Raw genomic sequence first — 27,467 nt, 5'->3', positions numbered from 1 at the left:
ATGAAACATGAAGCATATTCCTCCTAGGAAGTATAGTACATTTAGTTTCTTTTTCAGGGTGTTTGATATTAACTCTCTGATCAGATCTAAAATTGCTAGAGACAGGATCAACAGTAGCCTTAGGTTGTGGACTTGAGCACATTTATAAGAAAGGAAAGTTCCTGCTGAATGCAGACGGACTTCATTCTAGTCTTTAATCTTTGATATCTGCAGCAAATGTTCTAAACGTAGTGAGTCACCTCATGTATGCCATATTGGTTTTCCAAAATCTGTTCATGGGTAAGGGAGAGTTTTAAAAAGGATTATTTAAATCTACTAGCTGGTGAAAACCGAAATCACTTTCATGCTTACCTCTTGGCTGTAAATTGTGGTTTTAATTTTCACAGAGTTCATACAGAGTTTGGACTGTAGGTCATTGCTGCTTATTGCTTTAATTTTGGAGGAGTTTGCCTTCCAGGGGAGGGAACATCAAGTGCATCTTGCCCTGAGTCAGTAGACTTCCTCGTCTGGGTGACTGAAGGTTCAGGGAGGCTACTTCTAATAAATGAAAGTAAACAGCAGGCTGCTAAATCTGTAAAGCGAGGGACACACAACCACTTTTTTTAAATTTGGAGAGTCAAAAGTTGGGTGTGTTTATGTAGATAATTCTTAACAGCTCCTCAAGTCTCTCTGTCAGGCTAAGAAATCCCAGTGGAGCCTCTTTTATTGTTGGGATGCTACAGTGAAGGGACACTTATTTGTAGAGCTGTTCTGTAGAGACAGAGCTATGTACCAAACCTTTGTAGGGCAGAGTTACTGCCTTCTCCATGGTGTCTGCTACTTCCTCCCACTGCACCTTATTCCCAGGCTAGTGTGCTGTTCCATTCATGCTTCTCAGTGTCCCAGGAGCTCCATGCAATTAGATCACACAGCTGCCACTTCCGCCTCTGCCCATTCAATCTCAGCAGGAAGAGGGGCTGGCAAGGGCAAGCCTCTGTGGCACCCTGCTGCGTTTGAGCACACTGGGCTTTCTGATCAGCTTCAAGCAATTTCCACAGCTTCCCAAGAGCTGCACTTACAAACAGCAGCAAAAACCCTCCCTGCAGACGCACAATATACAAACCCTACTTTCAAACCATAATTTCTAAGTCCTGTTAATGAGATCTGCAGTTGGCACGCACCCTTGGCTCAGCTTTCTCAGACCCACCAAAAGTTTTGGACCACGTCTCCCATCAACCCCAGCCAGCACAGCCAGTGGTAGGGGGTTGATGGGAGTTGTAGTTGAAAACATAGGGGGTGCACCAGGCTGCTCTGACTAAACTATGGGCAAGAATGACAGGGTCTAAGAAAGGGGAATTGGCCCCAGAGAATGAAGGGAGTTGGGCTTGGTTCCTGGTTTGCCATAGTGTGGGGGGTAGGAAACTACTTGCTATGCTGCCTCTGCATGAAAGAGGCATTCTGTACATGCTCAGGTATTCTGTATTCCTTCATCCCTTTCTTTAGAGGAGAAGCATAGCCAAAATTGGTGAACTGGATCTAACTTTTCATAGAGGGGTATGGCCACAAGAGGTTTTCTCTCTTTATGCCAGGTGGATCAGGCTTTGTGCCTAAATGACTGCTTATATGCAACCCTGAAGCTTCAGAGTAAGGCAGTCTCCCCCTATGGAATCATATTCCAGAAAGTGGGGCATTGCAGTAAGTAGAGAATGCCTAGGCACGCATTTTGACCGTGCTACAGGAACCTTTCTTCTAAGCTCTCCCCAGCAAACCAAAGTGATCATACAGGGAGAGGTATTTTTAAAAGTACACATGACCCAAACCCTGCATTCTTCACAATCACCCTCTTCAAAGTTTAACCTCTTTGGATTTCTTTTGTCCACGGAGGGGAAGGCAGAATGCATAGGAAAGCAGTCAGGTTTCAGGCTGAAGATACTTTGGCCATTTCACTTTGGGTTTGCAGTCCAGGAGTTCATGCTGTCTTAGTTGCCAATGTTTATACTGTGTGCTTAGCAAGCAAAATCTGTTTTTGTATGTGCTGTCTTTTTTCTATTGATTATTATAGGGGGTTTTTTTTAATTACCTTGTTTGTAGGGAATATTTTTTAATGGGCTGAAATATAAATTCAATGATACTAACCACTTGGCCACTTTGCATGATGCTGTGTTCGTATCTGAAGTTCATAAAACTGCTTCTTCTTGGCAGGACTCCCAGGAAGTCAACACTACATTTTACACAATGAAATGGTTTTTCCAGTGTTTCCTTGACCGTGTGAGTGCCCTTTGTTTGATGTCTTCCCCACCCCAAATCATCCCAAGCACACATTTTTATGGCAAATCTGGATTTCTGTTATTTTTCTGATGCCTCCCATGGCTTCTCTCATTGCAGACTCCCTTTACGTTAACCCTCAGGATCTGGGATATCTACATACTTGAAGGAGAACGGGTTCTCACTGCGATGTCTTATACCATTTTGAAACTGCACAGAAGTAAGATCTCTGTCCTGGCTTTAAACTCTTTAACTTGCCATATGGCATGGACAGGCACTTGTGAATAAAATAAATAAATTAAATCCCAAACACTTTTCTCCAGTTGAGGATTTCTCAGTACTATTTATTTATTTATTATTATTTTATTTCTTATATTTGTTCATAACTTTATCTTGCCCAGGGCAACCCACAGTGACTTAAAACCTACCAAGCCATTGATGTTCTCTCCCCCCCCCCCCCAGCACTTCTGGGGAGAGAGATCTTGTGGGTGCTTATTTCACACTGTCTCCAAAGCCACCACAGCTTCACTGTTGGGAAGATTCTAATGACTAGAACTAGGTTGCAAAACATGTGGCTACAATATGTAGAATAAATCTGGTGGCACGGTATACTTCCCAGCCAACAGGAATATAGACGCTGGTCAGAAGGGCTCTACTCAAAAGTACAATTTCCTGAAGAGATTAAATCACAGCAATGAGTGGAGTCTTTTTGGTGACAGCCCCAAGGCTTTGAAATGAGCATTCTCTGTAGGTGCTTTGCTGGGCCTCCTTTAGGAGACTCTGTGAAGCCCACATTTTAAAGCAAGCCTTTGTTGGCTGATGCTCCTGGTGCTTCTTATCACTATGATTGCAATGTTTCAGTTATGTTAAGTATTTGTTGATATGCTGCCGTTTTAGGGGGGTTATTTTTGTCAGACGTTTCTGCAACCTGTTTCAGTCTCTGAGAGAGGCAGGACTTAAATGGTTTAAATAAATGGAGGGGCTAACAGGAAAGCATAAGGGCACGATGCTCACTCCCAACAACAACGCCACTTTCCATGGCTACTTGCATGCTTCTGCCTCCCTCTTGATTTTCAGTACTCTCTGATCTGCCGCCTTCCTGTCTGCACCTGTGCTTGTTGTTAGAGAGAGCAATGTTAGAGGATCGGCTTGATATATGGCAGCCTTATGTTTCTGTAAAGTTCCAGAATTACACTAGGTGTTTGTTTGTTTAATTAATAGATAGATATGAATTGACAGAGAGAGAGAGTTCTGTTTCAATAGAGAAAGCAAATGTGGCTACATTTTAGTCTACTCTCTGATGTCGTACTCTTCTCCCCGTCCCAACCTAGAACACCTGATGAAATTGCAAATGGAAGAACTTGTGCAATTTCTTCAGGAGACCCTCGCCAAAGATTTCTTCTTTGAAGATGACTTCGTAATAGATCAGCTCCAGAGTTCCATGGCGGAGCTGAAACGAGCAAAGTTGGACCTGCCAGCAGCAGGTAAGTTAACTCAAGACACAGCCGCTGCTTTGGAAGCAGGCAGCCAGTTTTAGTTAGTTTGTGGGTCTACCCAGCTTTTGTCACTCTGCCCGGCCGAAACACCACCTCGAATGGAGCTGCATAACTATGGCACGGTGCAGGAAATTCACAATTTGGTATCCCGTTCCTGGAAATCCTGATCATTTCCCCAAAGGGTATGCCCACTTCTATCATGCTCCTAATCTGGAAGTGTAACAAAAGTCCCTGCAAGGAGCAGGTAACATTGTTCTCCTGATGCACAGCTATGCGCACAGCCGGAAGTTGGCCAAGTACTGCGCATCCTGAAGGCAGTGCCTGACCAGGGCCAGGAGATCAGTGTTTGGATGAACAGATGCATTTTGCAAGCAATCCATTCTGCAGAAAGGTACATGTGGGTCAGGCTCATTGTCCCATCCTGGAGAGCACAGGAGGTAAACTTGCAGCCTTTTAGTTAGCAGGAAGGCAACATCGTTAAAATGCTGGTCTTGTGTTCATGCCTTAGCATGCGGCGCCGGAAAACAATTTTCGCCTCTGAGTGTGAACAACGATCAGAGATGCTCTTCTCTAGACCTATCAATCATTGCAGAAAGAGGGGAGAGCTGGGAGGGAGGTTTCCTGGACTGTTTGCCCCCCCTCCCCACACCCAGCATTCATAAGAATGTCTGTGCTGTTTAATGGATAAGTGGGTTTTTGTGAGCTAAGAAAGGAAATTGAATTTTACCCTCCACTATTAAGAGGATTTCTGCCAGTTTAGTGTAACATGAGAGAGTGAGCAGAAAAGTCAGGCACTAGCTCTTCCTTAGGAAGATGGGGAAGAAATCGTAGAGGATGTCTGTTGAAACTGTCAGGCTTTTAATGTTCTTAACATTGCAGGGGTTGGACTAGAGGACCCTCGGGCTCCCTTCCAATTCCACAATTCTATTAACATTCTGAACAATGAGACTGTAGATCACCATTGCTATGGGCTGCTCTGTTTTCAGCCTCTTTCCTAAGTATTCCTAACACTCCAGATTTATTTCAGTCAGAGTTAGGTATTTATGCTTCCGGTGAAAATTTTGACTACAATCCCAAGATCTCTTTCCAAAGTAATTAGTCAATTCACACTCCGTACGTGTGGTGTCCTCAAAGCTGCACATCATTTTAGGCATGTCCCAATTTTGAACCCTATGCGACCCATTTTTTAAAAAAACCTCTTTTTCTATTCTGAAAGTTCTCTATTTGTCCCTACTTCAGTTTCTTTTAACCACCTGGCATTATGTGAAAGGATACCATTTTCTGATTGCTGTGGCTTTTGCCTTATTTTCTCTCTGCTAGGCCAATAGTAGCCTGGACAGGAAGTGGGGCGGGGAGGAGTGGAAACTGACAGCACTGGACAGAGGCTTTGAATGTGGAGTTATTGCAAGCACTACTGGAAATATTGAATATTATAATTTATTTCCGTTGCAAACTGAGGCCTGTAAGAAATTTGGGGTGGGGAGGAGAAACTCCACCTGTTTTCCACCCCTCAACTTCGCCTTCCTCCCCTCACTTATGAGATTGTTGAATACAGGTGCTGCCCAAGGCACCTATGGAGTGCTGGCTTCCATGGAGGAAAATTGGTGTTTGGGGCTCCTCTCCTCTCCTTCCTGCCAAGCCCAGCCCTGCTCATCATCTTGGGAGGCTGGGGCTCAGTCAGTCTCCAGCTCACAGCTTAGCAGCAGGGATTGGCTAGAGAAGAGGAATGCGGAGGAAGTTCTGGTCCCAGCTGGTGAAGGATAGCACCAACATTGTGCTGCTCTCTGCTTCCAAGAACATTCTCCCAAGGCATGAAGGATTCTGATTCCCCATTATTTTTCTGTGGATATAATGGTGACTCTTCTGTTGATAGACACATCCATACTGTCTCTCCCCCCCCCCCCCACTTGGGGCCTCAAGGATGGATGCCACTTGGGGCCGCGGGGGGGGGGAGTATTTCTTCAACCCCCAAATGGGGATTTTCTTTCTCCCTAAGTACCCACAAAATACGTCTTGCCCTCGTCCCAGAAAATCTGTCACATTTGTTTTCAGTTCCTGTTTAGCTAAGAAAATGGATGCCTCATTTGTTCTTCATCTGAATTTCATCAGCCCTTGAGTTTTATCTCCCCACTCCGTGTTCAATTCTTGTTTTTCTAATCACTATCTCTAGGCGATGCTATCTGTCACCAACCTCGCTCTCAGCGTCTTCTAGACATTACCTCACTCTTGCATGCCTCGTCTGTCTCTAGTTCTGCAAATGTGCAGGGGGCAGGCAGCTTCCTCCCCAGGCAAGCACAGGGTTGATCCTGTCTCATGTGAACTCAATGAAGGGCACTGGCTGCCAGCTAAGGCTTCCTTTTGCACCTCCACATCAAGGTCAGCCAGTTTGGGAGGGAGAATAACAGGGCCACATCAATACAGAGAAGCAGCACCAAAACTGAGAGAGGCATAAGGAATCATTGGGGCAAGGTCACCTTTTGGCTTTGGAATAAATCATTTTGCTCTGCCTTGCTTCCAAAGTAGACCCACAATGTCCAGATATAACCCTTGGTTATTTCATTCCCATCATGGACACATTGCAGTGTCTAGGGCATGACATTGCAAGTTGAAATGAAAGCTGCCTTGTAGGACTTGGAAGCTGAGATGGACAGGGATGTTTGCCTTGAGTGATGTGTGTCCGAATTCCTTACAGGCTCTTGAATGGAGGGGTGAAAGGGAGCTTCTGGATTTGGATCCCGGGGCTTATTCTTGTTTAGTAAAGATAAAGGGACCCCTGACCATTAGGTCCAGTCGCGGATGACTCTGGGGTTGCGGCGCTCATCTCGCTTTATTGGCCGAGGGAGCCGGCGTGCAACTTCCGGGTCATGTGGCCAGCATGACTAAGCCGCTTCTGGCGAACCAGAGCAGCGCACGGAAACGCCGTTTACCTTCCCGCTGGAGCGGTACCTATTTATCTACTTGCACTTTGACATGCTTTCGAACTGCTGGGTTGGCAGGAGCAGGAACCGAGCAACGAGAGCTCACCCCGTCACGGGGATTCGAACCACCGACCTTCCGATCAGCAAGTCCTAGGCTCTGTGGTTTAACCCACAGCGCCACCCACGTTCCTATTCTTGTTTGCTTGGCAGGAAAAGAGACAACACTCAGCTTCTTTTCTGCATGTGAGCTTGAGCCAGCTGCTCTTTCATTCTCTCTCAGCCCAGTCTACTTCACAGGGTTGTTCTGATGATAAAATGTAGGGGTGGGGGAAAACCCTGTGAGCTTCCTTGAGTTGTTAGGAGGAAGGGCAGGATAAAAATGAAGTCAAATGAGTACAAAAAGGCTAGGGCAACCAGAACGAAGGAGGGATGGAAACTCCCTTCTGACCAGCTGGGAGAGTTAGTGAGATAAACCTTTCCCGGAATTTAAATATTAACTCCTGGATTTTCTACAGAAAGCTTATAGGGAAAAGGTAGCACAAGCAGAAAACACGAACTACTACTTATAGTACCAATCATGAGAACTCATTACCATGAGTTACCTGGAGAGCCTCCAGCTCACATCATCTCTGACAATGGGCACTTGCTGGCTGAAGCTGTTGGAAGCTAATTGCTAGGCTAGCAAGATGTGGCAGGTTATAGGTTCCTCCTCTGTGCTCTAGTGCTCAGGGTGGCCTGGATTGTTTGATGCATGTCATCCTCACAACATCCCTGTTATGCAGGTTGTGCTAGGAGTGGAGTATGCACCTTCAACTTAATCCTTTTAGGCTGCAGTGAACACTTTGGGACTTACTCCCAGGGTAAAGATAAATAGGGTTGTGCTTTAAGATTACAACTGGTGAGGAAAGTCACCTTCTGCTTCATACTTGTGCCCTAAACTGCAGTTGCCCTATGCCACTGAGTCAGACCATAGACCTAACTAACTCAGTATTGTTCGCACTGATTGGCAGCAGCTCTCCCTGGTTTCTCTCGGCTCTACCTGGAGATGCCAGGAATTGAACCGTGGACCTCCTGCATTTGCAAAGCAGATCCTCTACTACTTCCCTTTCCCTGTAATAATGAAATAGTTATTGGCGGCTTGCAATTCTAGCCATACTGTTAATTTAGGTCCCTCCCATATGGGAACACCCGAGCACTAATTAGGCTTAGTGGAATTCTCCATCTGGCAAGCCTTGTTTAGGGTGCTAAGAGCTTTCCAGAGCTGTTCGGGCAGACTTTGGTCTGTTGTCAAAGACATAAATTTGCACAGCATTGAAAACATGGCAGTCCATCTGGAAGGGAATTTGTAGTGTGCACTCTTCCCTGTTTTCTTCTAAACTCTCCTTCAGAATGAGATGGACTGGTCAATCTTAAGGCTTGTGCTGATTACCAGTTTGCTTTGGGCTTTTTCTTTCCTTCAGACATGGTCGAAAAACACTTAATTGCTCAGTTAAAGCATTTGCGTTCCAGGACCATGGCCAGATATAGTTCCTTCACACCCTATTCTACCCCAGGAAAAATGTAACACCCAGAGAAAAGGCTGCTTTTGCAAAAGGAAGATCTTCTGATGGTCCTTCCTATCAAGCACAGAATGTCTTCTGTGGAGCAGATGGGGGGAGAAGAAAGGGTACAGAACTTCATAACTTCATCACAGAACTTCATCACAGATTTTTCCTTCTCTCTGAAATGTATCAGGCAGTAATGGAATTGCCAGGAAGCCTTCCAGTGATTCTTCTCTCCCAGGATCCTTTTATCACATCTAGTGGGTCTCTGGTTATTTTTCACAGATCAAGGACCTCAGAAGGCTCTTTAATTTTAGCTCATCTGTGAATTTTTCACAAACTTTCTGACTCCTTCCCCAGTGCCCCTGATAAGGCTTCTGCATTTCCTTAGAACTTAACATGCATTAAGAGCTTCTGAACAAAAAAAAATGTTGCCCGTTACACAAGTAGGCACCATCTCCTTCAGAAAGTAGAAGCCATGAATGGTGCTGCAGAGATATTATTTCGTTAACTGGCCATGTCGCCATTAATCCAGTTTGACTCTGAAAGATGACTGGCAATCCTAACTTGTTGATGTGAACAAAGGGTCTGTTGTGCCTCCATGTGCACCAGCCTTCCCAAGTCTGGTTACCTCCAGATATTCTGCATTACAACTCCCATTAGTCTGAGCCAGTGGGGCTGATGGGAATTGTAGTCCTGAGTATCTGGAGGCTACCGGGTTGGGGAAAGATTGTGTGCCCATTGCCTTTCCATTAAAAAGGGGAGTTAAGTGTGCAGCCTTCTTTCAGAATGCCTACTGGGGATATTTGTCTCCTTCTAGCCAGGGTCAACAAACAGGGGCTTTGTTTGCTTACGAATCCCTATCAGCCACCAGCTCCTCCACCATCACCACTCTGCAAACTTCAGGGCAAGTGAGAACTTGGAGGAAGTGGGGATTGTGTGTTGCCAGGTATCCTTTCCACCAGAAAATCATATGTGCTTGCTGCTAAGTGATGCTGCTAACCTCTCTGGCAGACAATTTACTTAATGCACGCACATGAGCAAAGGACTGGGAACTAGGGAGTTATAGGACTAACTGATTCCACCACCACCACCCCCGCTTCCCGGAGACCCTTCCTGCCTTTTGTGGGCAGCTGGCCAGCCCAGCCACTTTCTGTGGGCGAGTGGAGGGCAGAGGGAGCGTTGCACATCCTCACTTTGAACGGAGCAGACAGTGTGTGGTTTAAACTGCAGAAACCACTACCACGGCATGTGCCGTTGGTCACCAATTCAGATGGATTTAAAAGAGGACGGGACAAGTCTGTGGAAGTGAAGGCTGTCAGTGGCTACTACTCACGAGGACTTTGCCATCTCCAAGATCAGAGGCAGCACAGTGCCTCCGGGCAACATGTCAGTGAGGAACAGCTGAAGCAGAGGACCATTGCGCTCATGTCCTGCTTGTTGACGTCCCACAGGCATCTGGTTGGCCACTGCGGGAAACAGGATGCAGGACCAGACAGGACTTGGGCTCGCCGAATGTTCTTTTCTTTTCTTTTTTTAAATGATATTTATTAAAGTTTCAAGAAATACAAAAACAAAAAATAAAAATACAAGAAAATACAAAATACAGAAAAAAGAATAAAGTTTTTAAAATATAACAAAAAAAAAAATCAAGAAAAAGATACAAGATAAAAACAGTTAAAAAAACACGTTAACTTTCTATAGCTTATCTTCTTTACCCTTATTTCCCCGGACCTCCTCATACCTCCCTTTTTTGTATTCCAGTTCAGTTTGTTAGTTCAGCAAATCCTTACCATTAAGGTTTTACCCATTTGTAAACCTTTTTTCGTATCTCTTAAAGCATTACAGCTGGAAACCACTTAGTTTCTATCCAACATCCTTCTAAGATTCATTAATTTTACAATATTTCTGTAAATAGTCTTTAAATTTCTTCCAGTCTTCTTTCACCGACTCTTCTCCCTGGTCTCGGATTCTGCCAGTCATTTCTGCCAATTCCATGTAGTCAATCACCTTCATCTGCCATTCTTCCAGAGTGGGTAGATCTTGTGTCTTCCAGTACTTTGCAATGAGTATTCTTGCTGCTGTTGTAGCATACATAAAAAAAGTTCTGTCCTTCTTTGGCACCAATTGGCCGACAATGCCCAGGAGAAAGGCCTCTGGTTTCTTCAAGAAGGTATATTTAAATACCTTTTTCAGTTCATTATATATCATTTCCCAGAAAGCCTTAATCTTTGGGCACGTCCACCAAAGGTGAAAGAATGTACCTTCAGTTTCTTTACATTTCCAGCATTTATTATCGGGCAAATGATAGATTTTTGCAAGCTTGACTGGGGTCATGTACCACCTGTATATCATTTTCATAATATTCTCTCTTAAGGCATTACATGCCGTGAACTTCATACCTGTGGTCCAGTCAGCAAACATAATATTATGTCCAACATCTTGTGCCCATTTAATCATAGCAGATTTCACCGTTTCATCCTGAGTATTCCATTTCAACAGCAAGTTATACATTCTTGACAGATTCTTAGTTTTGGGTTCTAGCAGTTCTGTTTCTAATTTTGACTTTTCCACCTGGAAGCCAATTTTCTTACCCAAATTATATGCCTCCATTATCTGATGGTAATGAAGCCAATCTCTCACTTTGTTTTTTAATTTTTCGAAACTCTGCAATCTCAACTTGTCTCCTTCTTGTTCCAAAATTTCCCAATATGTCGGCCATTTGGCCTCCATATTGAGCCTTTTCAGAGCATTTGCTTCCATTGGTGACAGCCACCTTGGGGTTTTGTTTTCCAGTAAATCTTTATATCTTATCCAGACATTAAACAATGCTTTCCTGACAATATGATTTTTGAGTGCTTTGTGTGCTTTGACCTTATCATACCATAAATATGCATGCCATCCAAATACGTTGTTAAAACCTTCTAAGTCCAAAATGTCTGTGTTTTCAAGAAGTAGCCATTCTTTCAACCAGCAAAAAGCTGCTGATTCATAGTAAAGTTTAAAGTCTGGCAGGGCAAATCCCCCCCCCTTCCTTTGCATCAGTTAATATCTTAAATTTTATTCTGGGCTTCTTGCCCTGCCAGACAAATCTAGAAATATCTCTCTGCCACTTCTTGAAACAATCCATCTTGTCCACAATTTGCAATGTTTGAAACAGAAACAGCATTCTAGGCAATACATTCATTTTTATCACAGCAATACGACCCAAGGGCTCGCCGAATGTTCTTGTATCTCATTTAGTTCACAGCTCAATGCCAAAACACAACAAGCATGTTGTTGTTGAAATTGTATATTTAACATTGTTAAATGTTAAAATTTTATAGCTGTATGGAGTGAAAACTAACATGTTTAGAATAAAATAGATCTTCCCAAGTAGCAGAAGACTGAGAAGGGAGGGAGCAACGTGGGCGGGGGAATTCCTTGTGTGAATGAGGAAAGTTCCCTGTTTCCTTACCACTGTAGCTGCCTGGATGTTGGATCTTTATCTAGGGGAATATAATTGATAGGGCATAAATAAGGGTTGCTCTCACTCATAAAGCATCTGCTTTGCATGTAGGTTCAATCCCCAGCATCTCTAAGCTTGACTGGGAATGTCCTCTGTCTGACACCCCGGAGAGCTGTTGCCAGTCAGGGTGGACACTACTGAGCTAGATGGACGCAATGGCTAGACTCAGTATGCAGCAGCTTCCCATGTTCCTAAATAAAAGACTGTGCGTTTCTCCTTAAACTTTCTGTTTTTCGTTCTCCTTTTGTCTCTCTCCTCCAGTAGACCACATTGCTTTTCGTTCTTCACAGGAATTTAAGAGTTTGGCTCCTAACTTTATCAGCTTCTTCTCAATTCAGACTTCTGTTTTAGCTAATGTCTTATCGGTTTTTCCCTTTCTGGCATCTGTAAAAAATAATAAAGGAACAATGTTGTAAAAGGATCAGTGCAGCGTACTTTCTCTTCTACAGCTCCTGTAATGTCACTTTTTTATATTTGTTTTTCCTTTTCCAGATGAATATGGAATTTTTCATTTATACGTTTGGAGGACTCACACGTATCTGTTTTATTTTTCCTTTGCACTCCACTTCATTAACCAACTAACTCTCCCGATACTTTTCCATGTTGTTGATGTTTTTTATTCCTACTGATTTCTCGAGTGCATCTAAATGTGATGAAGTTAGAGGTTGCCATGGAATCTTGGTTTCCCCCCGGCACTTTGCCTGTCTCTGTGTGATTTGAACTGTATAGTTTGAGCCATTGAATTTCTCTCCTCACGTCCTTATGGATATAAGCGGTACCACTAACTCTGCTTGTGCCTCTTCTGAATATCCACTTAGACTTGGTAAAATCTAGCACGGCTTGAAATTGTTGTCTGCATCAGAGGACCGCAATGTGTTTGCCTGGGGCTTTTATTTCAGGAAGAAGCAACCTGTTAATTTTTTTCCTGCTTTTAATTGTCGTCCTCTTAATCTAGGTAAGAGTTTCCAAAGCGAGTTTATACAGTTAGCACCTCAGACATCAGTGCAGAACTAAATTTTGTTAAGCCAATTCTTCAGTGTTCTGAAAATTGCTGGGATTGGCATGTCCCTTTATTTATCATGATGATCCAGAAAATGAGGAAGGGAACTGTGGTGAAGGACAGATCTGAATGTCACCCTGAACATATAGTTGCTTCTGAAAAATAGCTTCAGCTGCACACCTGGTTTTGCTCCTTCGCCCCACAAATCTGCTAGATCTTGCTTTGTCATCAAGCCACGATGTTCTGCGTTTTTGTGCTTCCCCTTCCATATCGCCGTTGTGCAGTGGGAAAATGTCCAATGTCATAATGGGGAAGAACCATAACTCAGTGGTTAGAGCTTCCTCTTTGGATGCAGGGGGGGGGGGGGCGTTTCCCAGTTCAGTCCCTGGCATCTCAGTAGCAAATAAGCTACTGATTTGGAAGACCACAAACCCATCAATCTTGTAACATGTTTCCCTGCGATTGCCTCCCCTCTAAGCTCTGTGAGGACTCTCAAGACATGCACATTCTGGAGCTGAAATGAGGGTCCAAAACCGGTTACTCAGACTCTGTTGTGGCATTCAGTTCAGTGTAATTGGCTGTTAATGCATCTTGGGACAATTAACCCGGACAGTTTTGCAGTTGTGATTAATTTCCACTGGGTGGTGACAAAGATCAAGAATAAGCCAGTAGCATTTCTTTTTCCCCCAAATCTCTCTACTCTACTCCCTTGTTTCCTTTAATCCTTGTCAGCATGTACTTTCACCATACCAGCTTTTAAAAACAAGATGACTTGAATAGCAGAACCAGATATTCCCCCGCTTTTTAAAGGGACACCTGTTTTTTCCTTCTGAATGACAAAACTCACAGTAGAAGTAACCTAGAATGCCAGTGCTAGGAACTGAAAAAGCATTTCTTTAAGCCCATGTATTTGAAGGCTTTTTAAAGACGAAATCTTTGGAGTGCTGAAAGACTAACAGGTTTTCTTTTGTAAATTATTTGATATGTAGCCATGAGCGTAAAAGGCAGGCTTAGAGTATATGTAGGAATCCTGTTGCCACAAACCTTTATAAATTGTCTTGGAAAAATTGTAAGACTAGAAGCTGGAAGAATAACTAGCTGAAGTTCAGCAGGTCTGATCCAACCAAAGCTAAGCACTTAGTATCCTATTACTCTCCAGGGGAGAGTTGGGCATGTACTTAAATCTCTGCTGTTGAAGTCACTAGAACTGGGAAGTCCTAACTGGCTGGATCATGACCCCAACCAAGGGTACTTCCTTCATTCTGTATTCCTTCAATACTGTTTTTCTTCAAGAAGTGTCAGTGGGTTTGGGAAGAGCATAACTCTGCCATTGAGACATAAGGAGACTCTGTAGAAACATCACAGATTTGCTTTATTTAAGAGAACGAAGGAAAGAAATAATTCTATTCATCTGTTAGGTTTGCCAACACCTAGGCCAGCACTGTCCAAACTGGGCGATTGTGTGCTATGAGTAACATTAGGAGAAACTTGACAGTACAATTAGACATTGTCAAGCTTCTTAGCAATGGAGTCTCTTACCAGGGAGAGCAGAGTACCTCCTTCTTTGTAGGGCTTCAACAGAGTCTGGACAGCAGCTTATTGAGGATGTGCTAACCTTAGACTGCCTGCATCAAGCAGGTGGTTGGATCAAGTGGGCCTATGAGGCTCCCTCTGATTCTGCAGTGAAGTGGATCGCAGGACACCTAGCATTTTTTTAAAACTTTGCCCTATGACTGTGAATATAGAAAAGGGCAGCTCTGCAAGTAATAATCACCTGGAGAAGAGCAGCTTGCAGTTGTGGGATGCCAGAGGATCTCGTTCTGTGCCCTTCTATGGGTACTTAAAAGATTCTTTAAAAATATTGCCATTGGTGAGGCAAACAAAGCCATGATTCGGTGTGCTATGTTACACTCTGAGACAATTATATCCTTTGTCTTGGCTCTCTTCCCCCAGCCCCTTGGGAGTGATGGTTCCAGGCACTACTTTATGACTTGCTTGCTTTGGCTGACTCCGCATGTAGCTCAGTTTAGGTTCTGTTGTATTTTCTGAGGGAGGTTTTTACGATGGTGATAATGAACTTGCCTTTCCTCTTTCTTGCCAGCACCCGATATCGTGGCCTTCCTGTTCGCTACTATCCCCCAAGTGTCTCCTGGTACTTTTGCCTCTGCCTGGTTCATAGCGTTCTTGTTCTTTGTGGTTTGAGCAAAGGTTGCTTTTATTTGATTGATTGATTGATTGATTGATTGATGGGCTTGTAAAACTGTTTTGTTTCATGTGCCTGGAATAATGGGCTTGTTTTACATTCAGTAACTCTGTTCTTTTTAACAACAATATAATAATCCTGGTATTTCACCTGCATTTTACCTCCTCTCTCAGATTAGTGGTAGCTGTTCCATATATATGCATGCAGGTTTGTTTCACCCATTGTCATTGCAGCGAATGAGCCCATATGTGGAAGTGTTCTGTGTGTGCATGCAGGACTTTGGATTGTAGCAAGCGTAGCTAACAACTTACTATAAAATAGGGTTTTAGAAACCCATTTGTCTGGTTGCCAATCATAAAGACTAGCTTCCAAGTGGCTAGATCACATTTTATCTAACCTAGTGTCTTCTAATTGTTGTTTGATTACAACTCTCTATCATCCCTGACCATAGTCCAGGCTGGCAGGGGCTGGTGGGAGTTGGAATCCCAACAACCATTGGACATCAGCCCGTTGGGGAAGGCTAGAGAAGTTTTCCAAAGTGGGAATGGTGTCATTTCATTCTTCTGTGCCATGTGCCTAACATATAGGTAAAGGTAAAGGGACCCCTGAACTTTAGGCCCAGTCACGGACGACTCTGGGGTTGCGGCTCTTATCTTGCTTTATTGGCCGAGGGAGCTGGCGTACAGCTTCCGGGTCATGTGGCCAGCATGACTAAGCCACTTCTGACGAACCAGAGCAGTGCACGGAAACGCCGTTTACCTTCCCGCCGGAGTGGTACCTATTTATCTACTTGCACTTTTGATGTGCTTTCAAACTGCTAGGTTCGCAGGAGCAGGGACCGAGCAACGGGAGCTCACCCAGTCATGGGGATTCGAACTGCCGACCTTCTGATTAGCAAGCCCTAGGCTTTGTGGTTTAACCCACAGCACCACCCGCGTCCCTTTTGCCTAACATATACCCAACAAAAAAGATGTGTTGGCAGTGAAGGTGGTGAACCTTTTCAAGTTTATTTATGTATTTTAAAAAATGTGTATACACCCATCTTTTAGGCAGCATACAACACATTATTAAAACAATGCCGAAAGCTCCCCAGCAGCCCTTGTTCCTCTGAGTGGTGGTAGAAGTCAAACTGTGCTTTGCTTTGCTTCTGCAGTCCTAGGGCAACTGGGAGTTAAGTTCTTCCTGACACCTTCTATACATGAAATTGGGTTGGTGTGAGCAAGGGTGGCAGTGGGGTGCAACTTGGTTGCTAGAAGGGACCTGACCAGCTTTCCTAAACTGGAAAACATCTCCTCCCCCCACAACACAATTCCAATTTGGTGCTTTATAAGCCCTGGTTGTCTTATGCAAATGCTCCTGGCTACTTACCTGGACTGTTAGATTTGCTTGCGTTTTCCTTTCTCTCGGATTCATATGCCGACTGCATGTTCTGTGTGCAGTGGATCAATGATTCTAGGAGTAAACTTGAGAACCCCATGGGGTTGAGCTTAGGAATAACCATGGGCTCTGTCTGCTAGTTTTTGGGGTCTTCCTTGAACACAGAAGGTATGTATAGGTGTGTACAACATCAATCACTCTGCTTGGAAGATGTTGTGAAGCTTCTAGACTGGACTGGTTTAAGGACTGATGGTCTGCCTTTTTCCAGTTCAACAGAAGAATGCTTCCTGCATGCTGCGCTTCAGGTCTGGCTTCTCCAGGTTTCATCTCAAGCCTGCAGCAGCCTTAAAGCAAGAAAAGAGAGATGTTTATGAGCATAGATCTCTTTGTGTTTAAATGAACCCTGCCATAATGATAGGATAGCAAATTGGCCACCTGGTACAGCACAAAATACATAATGTGAGCGCAGCCTCACACCATAATCGTAATCATATTTTCATGGAAGGAAACTCTGCTGATTTCAAGGGGACCATTCCAAGCATTAAGCAGGCAGAATACATGCACAGTACCCCGACGAGAAGCACCTGAGATGAGAGTGGTGTTCAACTTTCAGCCCAGTTCTTAATTTAAGGTTCACCTAACCCAAGACCATGTCAGCAACACAACTAACAAAATGAATTTCAATAGGGACAAATGTCAGATTCTACATTTAGGGTAGGAATAACCAGATGCACAAATATATACTAGCTTGCCAGTAGTACATGTGAAAAAGATCTAGGTTTTAGTAGGCCACAAACTTTAATGTGAATCAGCAGTGTGATGCAGCAGCAAAAAAGCTAATGCAGTTATAGGATGCATCAATTGAAGTATAGTGTCCAGACCAAGGGAAATCACTCTATTCTGCCTTGGTCAGACCCCACCTGGTATACTATGTCCAGTTCTGAGCACCACAGTTTAAGAAGGATATTGACAAGCTGGAATGTGTGCAGAGGAGGGTGACCAGTATGATTAAGGGTCTGGAAGCAAAGCTTTATGAGGAATGGTTGAGGGAGTTGGGAATGTTTGGCCCAGAGAAGGCTGCGGTGATATGATGGCCATCTTCAAATATCTGAAGGGCTGTCACCAGAGGATAGGATCTGAGCTAATGGATTCGAACTACAAGAAAGGAAAGTCCGACTATGGAAGACCTTTCTGGGGGTTATTGCTGCTTTGCAATGGAATGGACTCCCTCAGAAGGTGGCAGACTCTCCTTCATAGGAGGTTTTTAAACAGAAGTTGAATGACCATCTTACAGGGTGATTCTTGCATTGCTGGGGGTTGGACAAGATTACACTTAGGTGCCCTTCGAATTCTACCATTCTATGATTCTACAACAATGGACATCCAGAAAAATAAAATCACATTTGGAGCTGAGCATCTGATGCATAGTGGCAGGTGAGGGAAGGGATACTTAACCTTTCCTCACCAGCCACTTTCCTCCTGCAGTTTTCTCCAAGCTGTGTGTCAGACCTGTGTTTGCAGAGTATAAACAGGCTTGCAGCTTCAGCAGCAATAGAAAAGCATCCGGGGAGGATAGTTGTAGTGGGAAATGACTTATTATGAGGAAAGGTTGCAGCATCTGGGACTTCTTGGTTTGCAGAAAAGGCAAGTAAGAGGTGACATGATAGTGCATAGGCTGCCACTTCAGTAGGCAGTGACGACCCATCAGCTTGGATGGCTTTAAAAGACAAATTGACAGAAGGCCAGGCTATTAGATGCTACTGGTAAATGATGGTCACCTTCTCCCTCCACTGTCTATTCATCACACCTCTATTTGCTGGCAGTCGTAGGTGGGCAGAGTGCTATTGCATTCATGCCCAGCTTGCAGGCATCCCACAGGTTGGCCACCGTAGGAAGAAAATCCTGGGCTAGATTGGGCATTGGCCTGAACGAGCAGGTTCTTCTTACGTTCTCATGGCGGGGGCAAAGGGCTGAGCACCCCCTTTCCACTTCCACCCTCCCCTCTACAGGTGCCACTTTGCAAAGGAGAAACAGGGCTTTAGTGACAAGATGGCCGCACTTTGTGTTTCAGTCCATAGATCCTTGTCGATTATACGGCCAGCTTAAAAGTTAGGGGCCTGAATGATGTTGGGAGATCTAAGCAAGCTGTATACTTTGTGTTGTTTCATGCCTCTTTTTTGACACTGAGCCTGGAGTGAGAGTTCATCTGCCTTGTGCCGAGGCCACGTGACTGGGATCTAAAGCTGTGGCTCTATTCATCCCTTCTTCTCTCCTTTTGCCTTTGTTGTCGATGTGCTTTCCTTCCAATTATTTTCCACATCTGATAGAAACCCACGAGCCCTGCTTGTGCATGGCTTTGGTCTTGGCAATCAACAGTTGCGACCTTGGAATGCTTTTCCCTCCCGTTAGTGCGCCTGCTAGTTCCTCATTTGTAACCTCAGGCTCTCGACTGGAGAACTAGTGTGGCAGTTTAGGGTCATTGTCATATCATCCCCCACACCTTTCAGATCTTCAGGTGTTAGCCTACAACATCTAAACAGTTTTAAGCCATTCATACCAGGGGCAAACACACTCCCTCTCCCTCTGACTTGTGTGTGAGAGAGAGAGAGAGACTACAGAGAGTAATCTTCAAAGCGACAAAGAATTCAATAAAAATGTCTATAGTATTCTCCCTGGGGTTTCTTGAAAGCTTAGTGGTAATTAAGAGACCTTAAGTGTACTAAATTAAAAAGAATAAAGCCATCTTATTAATCAACCTACGTACATTTCAAAAGTTTTTTTTCTTAAAATACAGAACAAAACCCTATGCATTGATCCAGTATATAAAAAATGAGGAAGTGCAGGGAGTTGGACTCGATAGCTCTTGGGGTCCCTTGTATGTGCTTTTAGCGATGCACTATTGGCCATTCTGGCGAAGGCCAAAATGGGTTTCTCAGCCCTGCTCTACCTTGAATGACTGGTGCATGTGCACATGCCCCTTCTCATGTTGCAGGAAGAAAGTACCAAATGTATGGAGGGCACATTTATTTGGAACGTGGCGTCTTCCAGGTTGCAAGGTTCTAAATCCACCCTCCTCTTCAGAAAGCAGAGAGAACAGAGGTTTAATTCAGAAAGGGAGGTGACATTTTCGAGTAACTGTGGTACAACTCAGTTCATTGAGTTTCTCTCTGCTTTGTACACATATGCAAGACTCACACGAGGTGGAGAGTTCCCCCCCAAAGTCCTAATCACCTTAGGCTCAGAAGGAAGGCTGTGTTGTCATCTAAAATTAAGACCGTGAACTGCTGCAATTTCAGGAAAAGCACAGCTATTGTGCCTTTATAGTCAAGACCATTCGAGGTCAGGAAATTAATTTCCAAATTTGATTTGTGTTAGTAAGACAGTTCTTGCATGCCTCAATATCTTGCATGCTTTTGGTATCAAACTGGCTGACCACTGGCAGTTCCTCTTACTGTTAGAGTTCATGTATAGGACAGAAGACTAAATCTGCTACAATCACCAACCTCTTAAGACTTGATTTCAGCTGTGAACCCTCAGTCCTTGTTGCTTTATGTAATTCATACATTGACATGTGTTCTTTGGGAGAAGAGCGGGTAGAGGCGGGGAACCAATTAACTTCCTTCGCCACAGGGAGGGATCCATGGCAAGAGTTTAGTTTATATATGTAATGCTTATTTTGGTGTCTATTCTTATAGGTAAAGATGACGAACTTCCAAAGAAGTTGGGGAAAGTTCCGCCCGAATCTCAGCCTGCCATGCTTAATCTTACTCATCTGGTCAATGGGCAGAGCGGCACTAGTGCAGCAAGCAATGGCCGGGCTAGCCAGAGGGGAGGACGCAGAGCATCTATAGAGAGAGGCCAGGAAAGCTCGCCAGGCCACCGGAGGAGAAAGGATTCGCTGGAAAGGAGACAGCAAAAGCCCGCGACGGCTAATGTGCGGAGTGGGTTGTTAAAGCATGACTTGGAGAGCCCCAGGAAAAAACCTGAAGTTCAGCCAGAGTCTGACTCCAAGCAAAATTATAATGCATCTGCTAACCAAAATTCCAACGCTACTTTAAATACAGGAAAGGAATTTGTGCCCAGGTGGATTAAGCCTTCGGACGTCAAAATCATTGAAAAGACTGCAAAGCTGACCATGGAGATCAAGATTCGATCTGCAAACCATGCCAGTTCGGGAATGCCACCGAGTCCCGGGCCTGAGGGGCAGGCATTCAACGTGAAGCAAAAGATCAGGGCTTTGGATGTCGATGAGGGTAAGCGAGAGTCAAATGCGTCGCAGTATGACAATGTGCCTGGTGGTGACCCAGAGAACGACAATTCTGTGGAAGAGGTGCTAGAAAGGGCAATCCTGCAAAGTCCGAGGAACACAGCTTACTCCCTCGGTTCAAGGAATTCGACAGAGAAAACATCTAGTCCACCAAAAATATCCAACAGTTATGCCTTCAGCTCACAACCAAGAGCCCCCAGATTCTCTTCCCAGTCTGATGGGGCAGATATTGGACATAACTTCAAGCCGCCGCCACCGTCTTACAGTAACCCACCTGTTTACCATGGAAATTCCCCAAAGCATGTTACCAACATGGTTCATTCCAGCTTCGTAGCCACACAGTATAATTACGGGAATCGAACCGGCTCTCCCAGCCGGCCATACATCCCTGAACTTCCAACAGAGATGTTTACTGATAGACCACATAGAAATTATGCTGTCAACCACCAACATGTGGTCGTGACTCCTTCTAGTCGAATCGAAGTCCTCCCAGTTGAAACTTATGCAAGCAAACCTAAATCGCCCAATGCCACCAGATTTGTAATCCCCCCAGCAGATTATTTGCCAGATAGTAGAAAGTGGCCTGATCCTTACACGCAGTCCTGGAGTCAAGATGGTAGCCGAAGCCACTTGGCTAACTTGAGGAGATACCCACCTTTTCAATCGACACCTGTTAAAGAACATAATCTCTCCACCATTTCAGTGGATAGCCCTATAAGATACAGGACTTCCCCACCCTCTGAAGAGCTCGGCTTGCCACACTATCAGTATCCTAGTTCCCCAAGCCCTGCACACCACTACAGACACCAGACTGACGGGTTGTCCATGCATGAATCAGTCCTGCTTTGAGAAACGACACGTGCTCACCTGAAAGACCAGGGGAGGAGCATGCAATGGTTGCACGTCTGGGGTTGGTGGTCATCCAAGATTCAGGATCTTCATACAGGACAATTCAGATAAAGGCATATGCAAACTGACACTATTTCACAGCTCTGTTAAATGTTGACGAAAGCTGAAAGTGAGCATTGAAAACGGACGAAAAGGTTGGATTCTCATAAACATAGCAATAGGTTTGTATGTTCAGCGTGACGACTATAGTGGTTGTTTGTTACGTTCGTGTAGCTAATTGAGCAAATGACCTTGTTGCCTAAAACCTCAGTAAGCTGCTTTTTGACCTGACACTACAATTGATTGTGTGTTCACGTGTGGCAACAGAATTACAGAGTCTAAAATGGAGGCGTGTGTATTCATGGACTGCATCCACAAAGTACATTTTATTTCTTTTTCTTTTTTTCTTTTTTTTTGGTTAACTTAATTTATAAACCACCCCATTCACTTGGGATGGGGGTTTCTTGACATTCTTCTATACATTGTCTCAGTAACCCAGGAGTGAGCATTCTGGGTTATCCAGAGCAGAGATGCTACTGCCTATGGCTCACATAGAAAGGAGAAGGTTTGACACCCAAAGCAAAGGCATTCTGATACAGCCAATAAATGGTGCTTATTCTATCAGGACTGTCTGCGAATTGTAGCATGTGTCTAGGATGTTGATGGTATTTGAGCCCGCCACCCACATTTGCATATCCAAAGGCAGTTCTGCAGTGCATTAGGTCTTCATTTTTAAATCTCAAATGTGTGTTTTGATGGAGGGGAGGGCAGAGGTGCAATCAAATACAATACTTGCATCATTCGCACACAGAACTGCTAATATACCATGAGTGTCAGTGACTATAGAAGGCCTGCACAGATATTTGGAACATATGCTTGGCAAATGATGGGTTTGTGCTGGTCCATGCCACTCTTGCCTGTCTTCTGAGTGCTGGATTTCATGTTTGCACGTGGAGTCCAATGTATGTTGGTCCAAACCCTAGGATCTGTCCCCTTCAAATCTGATGGCTCGCAGAGCACGTGCTTCGGGTCCACGTGGGCCAGGCACTGTGTGTGTGCAACCTGATGCAAGCACGAAAGCCAGCATGTCAGCTGCAGGTGGGAGTGAGCATGCTGCGATGTGGTATCCTCCTCCTGCGTCGCACTAATGTTCTGTACACCCACAGAGGGCTACCTGAAATGCAGCCAGAAAGCAACTTTTGTTTAATGGGTTCATTAAGCGAGTTGCTTTTGACCATGGTGGCTGCATTTCAGGGCTTTCTGTAAATACACAAAAGTGCAACACGAACAGTGTTTAACGGAAAGATTAAAAGGCGTCTTTCAAGTGCCACTCTTTCCTAGAGATGGCATTTCCCTTCATCAGCCCCGACAAAGAGGTTTTGATCCCTTGAAAAGCATCAGCTATTCCTGTAATAATAAGAGTTTTGTCTTTTCAGAACCAACTCTGAGAAACCAAGATGCTTTTATCGCTCTTTGTTGCGTACACCACTGATGTTGCCTTTTGTGTCTGGCACCGGGGCTGCCCATCACATCCAGTGTTCTTTTGAGTGTACCACAGGCAGAGTCTGCCAGGAATGCCTATTAATTTCCACTGTGGCTTAACCAGAGGGTGTTTCTGGTGGGCTGCAAAAAATATATACCTCCATAAGTGGTGATCCACCAAAGTCAAGGCAGCTTACGGGCTGTAGATTGTAGCCTACCAGGCACCTGCTTTCTCCTTCCTTCTCCTTTCACCCACATCAGCGCCCACATTGCACCGTGTTCTTGCTGTCCCAGCAAGTTGCTGTAAACAATGGGCTCCTTGAGCCTTTGGAGGGTTGAATTTGACTTGGTGAGCTGCAAGCTGTGCAGGCCTGTTTCGTAGCCCGTCTCAGGTGCACTTCGAAACACTAATCTTCCACGTTCAAATCATAGCCTGCCCTTTGTAAAGACAGAAATGCGCAGTTATGATTTGGGAACATCGGCACCAAAGGTGGCCGGTTCATATCCCAGCAGGGTTTTGTGATGGTCTCGGAAACGTTTGAGCCATCGTCGTCGTCCCCCCACACACCTCAATTTGTATTCCTGTGTTTCTGGCACCCCCTCGCTCCTTTGCTTCCTTGTCAATTCCCACAATGTGCTTGAGCGTCTTGTTTTTCTTGAGAGCAATAGACTTTTATGCCCTTGATTGGGCTAGCGCTGCTGTACCATTAGGCCCTTAAGAGATGATTGTAGGTATAAAGTCTAATGCCGAAGTGCTCCCTCATTGTTAATCGGAAGCCAGCAAATTCATTGTAGCAAAATGCTTTGCAATCGGGGCCTGCAACCGTGTGTGGGTGGGTATGTATGTTGCTTTCTCCCTCCACTCCCATTTTGTTTTGATAGAGGAAAAATAATCTTGTAGGGTGGCTAGAAGAGAGCAGGTCTCTTCTACGGGGGACTGTATCCCACTGATTTGGGTGAAGTGCACATGGAGTCAGTCCTGTGTGAGCAGCAGCTGCCCTGCTTGGCTCAAATGTCCGGGAATGGGCAGCAGTGCACGCATAGCCGCTACTCTCTCAGTGCTTCACATGCTCACATCTTGAGTTCTTCCTCGGGAAATAACCAGAGATCTGAACCTGTGCTAAGCCTATCCTTCTTCCCAAGCAGAGCTAAATGCGTTTGATTAGGATAACACTGGTGGTAGGAAGTACCAAACACACCCTCCTCAGCGTGGCTGTTCTGATTCAATTCACACATGTGTCCTTAGGCTATGCTGAGATGTTTTGTTTTTTAATTGGGATTTCTGGTCACAGATCTGCCCCGTCTGTTTTGGTCATAAGTTGAAGCAAGGGGACCAGTGCCCATGGTCCAATCCAGAGGTAGCCAGCCTAGGATCCTCCAGATGTTGTGGACAGCTGGGCTGAGGCTCATGGGAGCTGGAGTCCAATCACCCCTAGCCGAATCCCATTTTTGAGCTGACCTATTCAGCTATGTCTGCACTCTGGAGGCTCTGTCCTCTCACACACTAAACCATGGGGTTGACGTCATGCTTCACTCCTGCCCACAGACACAAGAGTGATGATGAACCTGGAAGAGACCCAAAGCTGATCCAGCAAATGCCTCCAGCCCCTGTGATCCCTCAGTGGTTGAAAGATGTGCACAACTTACTGCACACATGTCTCCGTTTTGCCATTCCCCTCCCTTCCTCTGTATGGCTGCTGTACAGTTTGACCCAAGCTCTGGAACCAAACTCCCTGGCTTACAATTCTGCCCACATCTGGCTAAAATGTTGGATGGAAGTATTTTTGAGTATTCTGTTCTAGCTGAAAACAAACAAAGCACTGGTAGTCTCCAGGTTTCAAAAGATTAGGTCCTCTCTTTCTTTGTCCATGAGGTGTTTTTTTTTTTTTTTTTTTTTGCGAAGGTTTATCTGGCTGCACTGATGGCAGAGACTTAGACCAGGCTTCCTCAACCTTGGCCCTCCAGATGTTTTGAGACCACAATCCCCATCATCCCTGGCCACTGGTCCTGCTAGCTAGGGATCATGGGAGTTGTAGGCCAAACACATCTGGAGGGCCGAGGTTGAGGAAGCCTGACTTAGAAGTACAAGTGTGTTGCTATTCCCTCCCCACTTTTTTTTCTAAATTGGGTTTGTACAACTTGTGACCCATAAGGCTAAACACAGCCTGCCCAGGCGATTATCAGCCTCCCTAATTCTGCAGGCCCAGGCGGGCAGCAAAATAAACCCAGGAGGATTATTGCGCCCTGTCTGGGCCCCCATGTATATTTATTGGGCTGGTGGGTCATGAGTTGTTCAAGCTTCCCCCCCCCAAGCAATGTGCTATTGTGCCTATGCTCGCTGCAGGTTGGCGCTGCTAATGTGTTGACGGTACCGAAGTCTTTAAAAAGAAAAGGAGGGGGGAAAGCAACATTTAGCCAACGTGATGGACATTTTGTGTGTGTATATACTGAATCTGATGTAATTTTTAATTAACTTGGCAAATGACTTTTAATAAAATAAAATAATCCTGCAGAACGCAGCGAAGTAGCTACTTAGTACTGCGTTGAAGAGGGGGGAGAAGAAGGCTTTAAACTGACAAACAGTACTTTGTGGTTCCAATTTACTTAACTGCCGCGTAGAAATGTATGTATATAATAATGTGGCTGTGTAATAATCTCAGAGTTTTAAACCATGGCTTTGTGATTAATAATAAATATAATAAAAAAGCAAGCTGTACAATTTACTGGATGCTAAGCAGCGGAGAGAAAGCTGCTCCTAAAATATGTATTGAGACTAGTAAATACTGTAGATTTTTATATATAAAATATATACATGCTATTTTTCTTATGTCATCTTCGACAGTTTTTTTTTAAAACTCTGTTTTCCTATTTTCTTGTGACCTGTATTTTTAACCTGTTAAAAATAATGATTAAGCCTATGATTCTATGTCTTGTGTGCCTGACTCAAAACAGTATTTCTGGTGTTCATCAAAGCAAATCTGAATCAGAAAATCATCTTAGTACTAGGGAGAAAGTGGGGGGAAGGAGCCTCCCCACTGGGCAGGTCACAGATCACAAGGGTCAACTACTCCAACACCTATGCAATGCAGGAATCTTGCCCCTTGTGAGACTCAAACCCACAACCTTGAGATTAAGAGTCTCATGCTCTACCAACAGAGCTAGCAGGCACTTGCCCCACCCACGCATCCTCTTCATGAGGTGACCTATATGGACGGGGTGGATTCCAAGCTTCAGCTTAGTTCGTGCACCTCTTGTGCCCCCTAGTGGCTCAGGCTGTTACTATGGTGTGATGACAGATCAGTACAAATACTATATATAACACAACCATTACTGCAGAGCAGATCTACATGTTGCATGGTTTTTAAAGCGTACCAGTTATCCCACTGAATTGCTTCACAATGTGCATAATGGATACCTGCTATCCATTAAGGTCCTTTTTATTTATTTATTTTTTTAATTCAACTTTTCAGCAGGTATAAAGCAAGAAAAACAGTTGGCGCATCAGAACCACAAAACAAAACAAATACCCAGGCGTGCAAAATTAAGTGCAAAGCTCCTTGCTTTGTTACATGGCGTCAACTTCCCATGACTTCCCTAATCATCCGTGTTTGTGTGTTTGTTGTCCTGCCTTTTCCCAAAATGGCCTTAAAAGCAGCTTATGCTATAGGAGACCAAAATACAATTAACTACCAGCAAATGAAGCAATGGAGGCAGGCAACAATTAAAGCTGCAATCAAACCAGCAGGTAAAAGGTGAGTCGCAAGGCTCCCCGATATTATTAAAAGCCATTAAAGAGAAGAGAAAAGGCGTCATGTCACCGACCTTCTTCTTTACTGGAACAAGAGCCGGTATAAAAACCTGGCGATGGATCACAGCTCAGCACACATTACCTGATCGCTGGCATGGGCCGTTACAACAGCCTTTGGGGGCTCCTTTCCCAGTTAGGAAGTGTGAGCTTAGAGGGAAGAAAGAGCAGGTGAGACTTGTAAGAGGATGAGAAAGGGAGGGAGGGAGGAGGCAGAAGGGAAAGCAGCAAAGCGGAGGCAGGTAGGCAGTCGGGCTGGTGGTGGAGGAGGAGATGGAGATGGAGGAGGACAAGAGCAGATTCAGCCCTAGTAGCTGTGGAGGAAGCCAACTGGCAGAGCAAGAAAGGCGACGAAAAGCAAACGTTTTTAGTTTCTTTTTTAAAAATAATTTTTATTAGTTTTTTAACATATCATCTTCAACAGTAATTAAACATACTTTTACATCTTCTTCATTTTTTTTTTGACTTCCATCAATCCTGTCTGAAAATTTTCCAATCTAATCTCTTAGTATGCATTTCTTATTTTCCCTATTACATTTCAAACTCATAATCAGTATCTCTTATCTTTTTCTACTTTGTAACACTTTGTATAGTTCTCCTTACAAAACTTCTTGTAGTCCTACTAGCGTAATTTGTTGATTACAGTTGCTCTTCAGGTAATTCATATACTTCTTCCAATCTTCTGTAAATCTCTGGTCCCGCAGGTTTCGAATCCTTCCTGTCATTTTGTCCAATTCT

The 27,467-nt window shown here is 44.4% G+C and overlaps 1 protein-coding gene across 9 annotated transcripts in view; it reads left to right on the top strand.

The window, feature by feature from the left end:
• The window catches only part of USP6NL (USP6 N-terminal like), a 136,102-nt gene extending 110,257 nt beyond the window's left edge, over positions 1 to 25,845 (top strand). For all 9 annotated transcript variants that reach the window (XM_081022753.1, XM_081022750.1, XM_081022752.1 and 6 more), the window contains 4 exons: positions 2,182 to 2,247; positions 2,365 to 2,464; positions 3,576 to 3,728; positions 19,983 to 25,845. In XM_081022753.1, coding sequence (XP_080878879.1) covers positions 2,182 to 2,247; positions 2,365 to 2,464; positions 3,576 to 3,728; positions 19,983 to 21,403 — 1,740 coding nt within the window. In that variant the 3' untranslated portion in view covers positions 21,404 to 25,845. The remainder of the gene's footprint in view (positions 1 to 2,181; positions 2,248 to 2,364; positions 2,465 to 3,575; positions 3,729 to 19,982) is intronic.
• Positions 25,846 to 27,467: the final 1,622 nt, after the last annotated feature.

Source organism: Podarcis pityusensis (assembly GCF_964106645.2).
Source record: "Podarcis pityusensis genome assembly, chromosome: 10".
Classification (NCBI taxonomy): domain Eukaryota; kingdom Metazoa; phylum Chordata; class Lepidosauria; order Squamata; family Lacertidae; genus Podarcis; species Podarcis pityusensis.
Note: the sequence above shows the minus strand (reverse complement) of the source record. Positions and strands in the feature narration are given on the sequence as shown.